The following is a 7,030-nucleotide window of genomic DNA, read 5'->3' as shown; positions in this document are numbered from 1 at the left end:
AGAGATATAATTCATGAGGCCCATGGTAAGGAGGAAATTTCTGCCTTTCCTCTACCCAGGGCCTTGCTCTGAGTCTGGGTGTACACACTCAGTCCAGGGGAGAAGGCAGCGGAATAGGAGGCTGTGTAGGGACACTGGAAATGCAACAGATGTCTACCACTCTCTGATGACTCTTCTGGAAGGGGAGAGAATGCAAAGCCCAACAGGTTACCTTCTCCAAGGCATGGTGCCTCAGGTAAGAGCAGTCCCCAACAGAACCCTGCACACCATTTTGGCCAGTGGAGGTTTTAAGGACGAGGGGTGGTTGCCTATCAGTGAGGATACCATCCCAGGTATACACTCTGCCTCTGCTCCCCACATCCTGCCTTCTTGCTATTCCCTTAGTTCCCACCTAGCCAGGGACCTCTACCCCTCTCTTTCCCTGAGAGCTTGCCCCAAGTTTTGGTCACTTTAATACCAAGGAAGGCCCTCCCAGTGCATATCTGGAAGTCTGGGAGAAGTTGACTAAGTAGAGGTACTTGGGGGGTGAGGAGGCTGTTGCAGTCTCTTTGAAGGTCTGACAAAAGTGTGATCCCATGTGCAGAAGATCCATGCTTCTCTGCCCACACATATGGAATTTTGTCTTTGATTTCTCAGGCTCTGCAGTATATTTCCTTTCTTTTTTTTTAAACAGAGCACTGCTCAGCTTTGGATGGTGGTGGTGCTGGGGATTGAACCTGGGACTTTGGAGCCTCAGGCATGAGAGTCTCTTTGCATAACCATTATGCTATCTACCCCTGCCCTGCAGTGCATTTCTAAGGGGGGGAGGGATGACAGGGTGAAGGGGAGAGGATGTTCAAAGTTGCAGTGGGTCTCAAGAGCCTGGTCTGAGGAGGGACCTGTGTCCCCTTCCCTCAGAGAAATCTCTAGGAGGATCCCTGCAGGTCAGAGGGGACCACAGCCCCCCCCACCCAGCACCACCCTGAGCAGCACTGAGGCTTCAGGGTGGAGCAAGCAGGCAGCCTGGGAACCGGTCTGCCAACCAGTCTAACCAGGGACTGGTTTCGACTCTGGAGTTCAAAGGAGCTGGGGTGCACCAGTCCTGCCTAGCCAACGGGAGCAGCGGCCCTTAACCCTTTCTTTGTTGTGCCCGGTTGTGCCTAGGGCAATGTCCAGGCCATGTTCCCTGCTGGAAAGGGGTGTGAGGCCCTTCAAGGAATGAAATGGGTGGGAGTGACCTTGGTTATAAGTGGAGCTGCCACCAAGCACCCTAGAGTGGGGAAACTGAGGAAACAAGCTCCCAAGTCCCCCCTGCCCCAGACTTCCTTGGCACATCCTTCTCCTGGCTAGTCAGTCCCTGGAGGACCCTGGCTTCTGGGTGGGTGCAGGGGCAATGGGATTGGATTTCTGGGCTGATGAATATTCATCAACCTAAGCCAGCCTCTGCTTCTGTTTACTTAGCCGGGAGGGGCTGGGTTTCAGGTTCACCTTGACTCCTGGAGCCATAGAGGAGCAGGTACCCGCTCCTGCACCTGTTTCTCTTGCACCTGCTGTGCAGCTGCTCCTCCCCGGCTCGGCTCTCCTGGCTTGAGCCTGGCCTGGCACGACACCCTGGAGGCACCCCCAGCGCCCCCAACTCTCCCTCTGGGGCAGCTCCTACACTCAGCTCCTTCTCTAAGGAAGGTCTGCCTCCTACCCAGAGCAGCCAGGATTACAGGTACCAGCAGTGGGTGGCTGGGTGGGGAAATCAAGGCACTAAGAGCAGACAAGGCACCCAGACTGGCTCCTTGGCTGGCAAACCCAGCTGGGGGGGGGGGCGGGTAGAGAAACCAAGTATGCCAGCACCCATCTCTCCCTAGGTGGGCAGGCAGGATTCATCCCACTGGCTTCTTGGAATTAATCCAGTCCTCCAGCAGAGCTCCTTCTGGGAAAGTTTCACTCTAGCGCAGCTCTCTATTAACTCCCACTGCACAGGAGCCTACCTTTCCCTGCCTGGAGGTTATTTCTAGCTGTCTAGTGGGGATCTCCCTCCTCCTATCTAATGGTTCCTGGTCCCATTCAGAGTAGAGAAGTGTCATTAGAGATCCTGCAGAGCGATGGTGGATAGGGTTGGGGGTTCTGAGTTTCCTCTTAGGACATAGCTGCTCTACTCCCCCAGTCATTCCCCCCCCCCGCCCCCGCCCCCGCCTCTCCTCCTGTCAATGGTTAACTTGTCCCAGCTCAGAAGGGGCCCTATCCAAAGAGGACAAGGCCCTTAGAGCAGCTCACACAACGCCATAGGGTGAGAGTGGGGGTTGGGAGCCTTCTCAGAGCGTTTGTATGCATACCAAGGTTCTGGCTGCTGTTGGGACAGGAAGGCCGCCTGTCCCATGAGGTCCTTTGTGGGCACCAAGGCTGTGCAAACAGCGGAGGTGTAGCTGGCATTCCCAGGGGCTGGTTTTTATCATCCTGTGGATTCCAGGGCCCTAGGGCAAGGAATCAGCCCAAAGCTCAACCAGTTTAGGACCTGAACAAGCTGACTACAGGGTCCACAAGTTGTCACCAAATGCTGGGGCCACTGGTGATTCCAAGGACATCCTGCACCCCAGCCCATCTGGCCTTCTGTGGTTATGTGAGGGCTTATCACTGTAGCTATCTTGCTCTTAGAAACTTTAGATAGTTGGAAATTTTGGATAGCATATCACATTATGTTTTTAAAGCAAATCCGATTTTATGGTATCTTGGGGCAGCACACTAGAAGAATCTTACAAATGGGCTATTGTACAAAACACAGAATAGTCTTTGACTATTTGCAAATTAAGATTTCAACTGCCAGGCTTACCTGAAGTGGTAAACACACAACTATTTACTGCTGCTTGTGTTTCCTCTTTGATAGAAGGTGATAGAAGGGCCAGCAACATTTAGCAAAGAGCATCCTGGAGAGGCCGGAGTTCAAGGCCAGCAGATAAGGTCTCCTTGGCCTTGGTGCCATGGTGGAGATCTGAGGGCTACTGGGAGCTCTCTTCATGGTTTGCAAATAAGTTCTTTGTGATAAATCACTTCTGTTACTTCAAGGAGAGGTAAACTTCACAGAAGCCAACTTGAACTATGTCTGAGAATGGGTATATTTTAATTGGCCCAGGCAGAAATCACTGCCTCTCATGGAGCCAGGGAGTCTGGTGGTTACTATTGGTGTGGGGTTGGATCCTCCACTCTCAAAGTTCCTGGACAGCCCCTAGTATGTGATGATTGGGCCCTAGGTTGTGTTACAGACTAGGAAGTGACTGGGACATCCACAGGCTGAGCAACCACCCTGTCCCTCTTTCCCTAACTGACTTCCAGAAATCCATGCAGGAACACTGAGTTCTGTGCAAGGCTGTGCTAAGCCCAGGTGGGGCATGTTGCCAAAGCAAACCTCTCAGGCTGTCCCCTTGGTGCGCTCACCTCTCCAAGGCACCCTGAAAATATTTGTCTGGCCACTTTCTCCTCTTCTTCATTTTCTTTTTTTTTTTTTTTTTAATATTTATTTATTCTCTTTTGTTGCCCTTGTTGTTTTATTGTTGTAGTTATTATTGTTGTTGTCGTTGTTGGACAGGACAGAGAGAAATGGAGAGAGAAGGGGAAGACAGAGAGGAGGAGAGAACGATAGACACCTGCAGACCTGCTTCACTGCCTGTGAAGCGACTCCCCTGCAGGTGGGGAGCTGGGGGCTCGAACCGGGATCCTTAACGCTGGTCCTTGTGCCACGTGCACTTAACCCACTGCGCTACTGCCCGACTCCCCTTTTCTTCATTTTCTAAATGGGAGCTACACAAGATCTACCCTTGGCTCCCCTGGCTTCTTGAGTCCAGTTAGAGAGGCAGCACTGGCGATATGGGGCCTGAGCACTGGACAGAAAGGCGGAAGGGTTTGTGTGTACAGTATTTAGTGTGTGCTCTGGGCCCAGGGTGGTTACATGGAGGAACAGGGAATAATAGCATCAAGGAGCCAATGGATGCAGGCACTCAACATATTCTAGGGCTAGGCCAGCAACCTGCATTCATGTTTCCTAAATTTGACATACTTTTCCCACTAAAAGCAAATCCATGCTCATCATGGAAAGCCTGGAGATCAGAAAAATAGAGGGGAGTAAACATTCCCCATTTTTGCTACACTGAAAGAAAAACTATTATTAATTATCTGTCGTGCTTTTTGTGAGTCTTTGAGTCTTAAGAAAATGTAGTAAAGACCATCTGTTTCTCAATGGAGGTGATGTTTTCCTGTGCTCAGGCTAGCTGCCCATATGGCTTTCTGGGATCACCTGGATATTGTCCCCCCGACCCCTCCCCAGGATTTCCCATAACACAGGAATCCTTAGAAACAGATCCTTAACCACACCAGACCCAGAGATGTCCTGCTTTCTCATCACTTAGCCTGCTTCTTAATTCCTCCAGCCTGCCATCTCCTCTTCCACCCTCACGCTCTAGCTAGCAGCCATGTGCTGGTGATTTCCTCTCCTAGAATCTCCCTTAGCTTAGATAGCAGCTTTGTGGAAACCAGTAAAAACCCAATCACATGGTGTCCATGCCAGGGCACACGGATTTCCAGTGGAGAAGCCTGATGTTCAGCACCCACAGCCACCTTGGTTGGCTCTGCTAGTGAAGGGCACAATCTGGGATCACAGTGTCTCACTGTATATCTAGGTCCCATCAAACCTTATTCCAAAATTTCCTTTAAATTTTTAAATTTCCTTTAAACTCCTGTCCTCATGAAAGGTGGATGAGGGAAAAGAATCACCTCTGTTATTCTTGCTGTTATTAAGTGTTCTACTTTTTTAAAAAAGATTTTTTAATTTTATTTATTTATTTTGGATAGAGACAGAGAGAAATTAAGAGGGAAGGAAGACACATACACACACACACACAGAAAGAGAGAGAGAGAGAGAGAGAGCTACTTCACCACTTGTAAAAACTTCCCCTCTGCAGATGGGGATCAGGGGTTTGAACTGTAGTCCTTGCAGATTGTAACATATACACACAACCAGCTGTGCTACCACCTGGCCCCTTGAAAGTTCCACTTTATAAAATCAGCCTGTTTCTGTGTGCAGGAGTTAGCATTTGAGCTAACTGTTAGGGCTGAAAGGGACAACAAGGACACTAAAATCCGGAGAAATAACTTGCCAGCATTTACAAAGCCAGAACTGCCCAGGACTCTCCACTCCTAGTATGAGGTTCCTTCCTCAACCTCCTTTAGTCTAGTTGGTCACTACCAGGAAATCCTTATTACTCTAAACATCACAAACACTCTCTTGTAATGAATTCCCATGCACAAGGAGTTTCTAGCTGTGTGATGCCATTGACTGTCTGCCCAGTCTTAGCTCCACTTCTAAGGGGGATGTAGGGGGGGTTTGGGGGGAAGATTCAAAGCATGCACTGTGATGCCTGCAGTCTGCAGTCTGAAGGGCCAAGAATCTCAGAGTTGCTAGGTTTTTTGGTGTAGTTGTCTCTTGTCCACCCAAGTTTACTTGGCTGCCCCCTGCCCGCCAGACATTGGGTAACTTTCCCACAACTGTCATTCTGTCAGGCCTGCTTATTAAGATAGCTCATGATTAGGAGTCAAGAGAGGGTTGCCCCGAAGCACCCCTACTTCTCTTCACTGACCCCTTCCTCCATTTTTCTCTCTGACCTCACCCCTGCAGAAAGCCCCACCCTCAGCAAGGCACGCCATGACAGAAGTTGGTTGGTGGAAGCTGACCTTTCTCCGGAAAAAGAAATCTACTCCCAAGGTGTTGTATGAGATCCCTGACACCTATGCCCAAACAGAGGGCTGCGCAGAGCCCCCTCGGCCAGACAGTGGGAGCCCCAACAGTGACTTTGACACCCGCCTTGAGAAGATCGTGGACAAGAGCACAAAAGGCAAGCATGTCAAAGTCTCCAACTCGGGTCGTTTCAAGGAGAAGAAAAAAGTGCGGGCCACCCTGGCAGAGAACCCCAACCTCTTTGAGGACAGGGAGGGTAAAGGACAGTGAAGGGGGGCAAGAAGGAGGTTAGGACCTCCCCGCTCCCTGCCATCAGCTGGATCTGATAGGAGCTTGCTACCCTGGCCTCTGGGGCCACAGCTAAAACACAGGGGCTGTGGATGCCTGCTGGACGCCTGCTGGCAGGAAATGTCTGTGTTTAGGTTTGTATTTATGCACCTCAGCTGTCTGGAAGGCCTGGGGGAGCCCAGGTTCCTCTACCTCCCACACCATATACAAAAGTACTCCAGCTGACAAATGAAAAGTCCCACCTTGCAAGGACAGCCCTCTCTGAAGTAGTGACAGTGCCAGCCAGAAGGTGGGCTTGGCAAGTGTGGAGCTGAGCAGACTTCACCTCCTCACAGGGCACAGGGTCAGGGGTGAGTGTGAATTGCTGTTCCCTCAACTTTCTCTACCGGCAACTATTTCTTGGACCTATTCTGAGAGGACATTTTCCAGAAGCCATGTGATGAGGGAGGCGACTTCCTGGAGCTGGAGGCAGAGACACTGAACTTGAGTTCACCTTCTAACAGGAGTAGGAAACTTCTGGAAACTTAACTCCCAGGTGCCCAAGGGGAGGAGGATCCTGGTGCTCCCTGGGGGACTGCAGAAGAACCCCCCTAGGTTCCTGTATATACCCTCAAAGGGAAGTCATGCTGGCCCAGTGACATAAACCAGGAAGGGGTTAGGAAATCTCTGTTTAGGGGCAAAGAACAGTCTTCTGTTCTCTTCTCTCCTCCCTCCACTAGTATTTAAGATGGATCAGCCCCAGATATGAGTCCTGGAGCCTCGAATTTTCCTTTAAAAAATAATAACTGTAGGTTTCTCTTTTTGTAATAAACGACACTGCAAAAGCAGAGAGCTTATTAGTGCTCTTGTCTAATACTTATTGAGCTGTTTTTCATGCTTTAACCTGCCGTTGAGTAAGTAGAGCAAAGCTTTTGCTCAGGAAGGGTCCCCAGGTGTGAATCTGTGGGGCCTGGGTCAGTAACCCTGTGGAGTCTGAGTCAGTAACTCCCCACACCCTCACGCCACCCTCATTGGGGTGGTGGGGCACAGAGGCTGACTGTGAAGGAA

The 7,030-nt window shown here is 50.5% G+C and overlaps 1 protein-coding gene across 1 annotated transcript; it reads left to right on the top strand.

The window, feature by feature from the left end:
* The first annotated feature begins 1,489 nt into the window (after positions 1-1,489).
* Positions 1,490-6,819, top strand: PRR15L (proline rich 15 like). The gene is made up of 2 exons (XM_016191258.2): positions 1,490-1,696; positions 5,636-6,819. The coding sequence occupies exon 2, from the start codon at positions 5,663-5,665 to the stop codon at positions 5,963-5,965; it is 303 nt and encodes a 100-aa protein (XP_016046744.1). The 5' UTR covers positions 1,490-1,696; positions 5,636-5,662; the 3' UTR covers positions 5,966-6,819.
* The last annotated feature ends 211 nt before the right edge of the window (positions 6,820-7,030 follow it).

The sequence above is a fragment of the Erinaceus europaeus genome, chromosome 12, assembly GCF_950295315.1.
Source record: "Erinaceus europaeus chromosome 12, mEriEur2.1, whole genome shotgun sequence".
In the NCBI taxonomy this organism is placed as follows: Eukaryota; Metazoa; Chordata; class Mammalia; order Eulipotyphla; family Erinaceidae; genus Erinaceus; species Erinaceus europaeus.
Note: the sequence above shows the minus strand (reverse complement) of the source record. Positions and strands in the feature narration are given on the sequence as shown.

Coding starts and splice junctions, on each gene's coding strand:
- PRR15L (XM_016191258.2), top strand. CDS start 5,663: ATGACAGAAGTTGGTTGGTGGAAGCTGACCTTTCTCCGGAAAAAGAAA.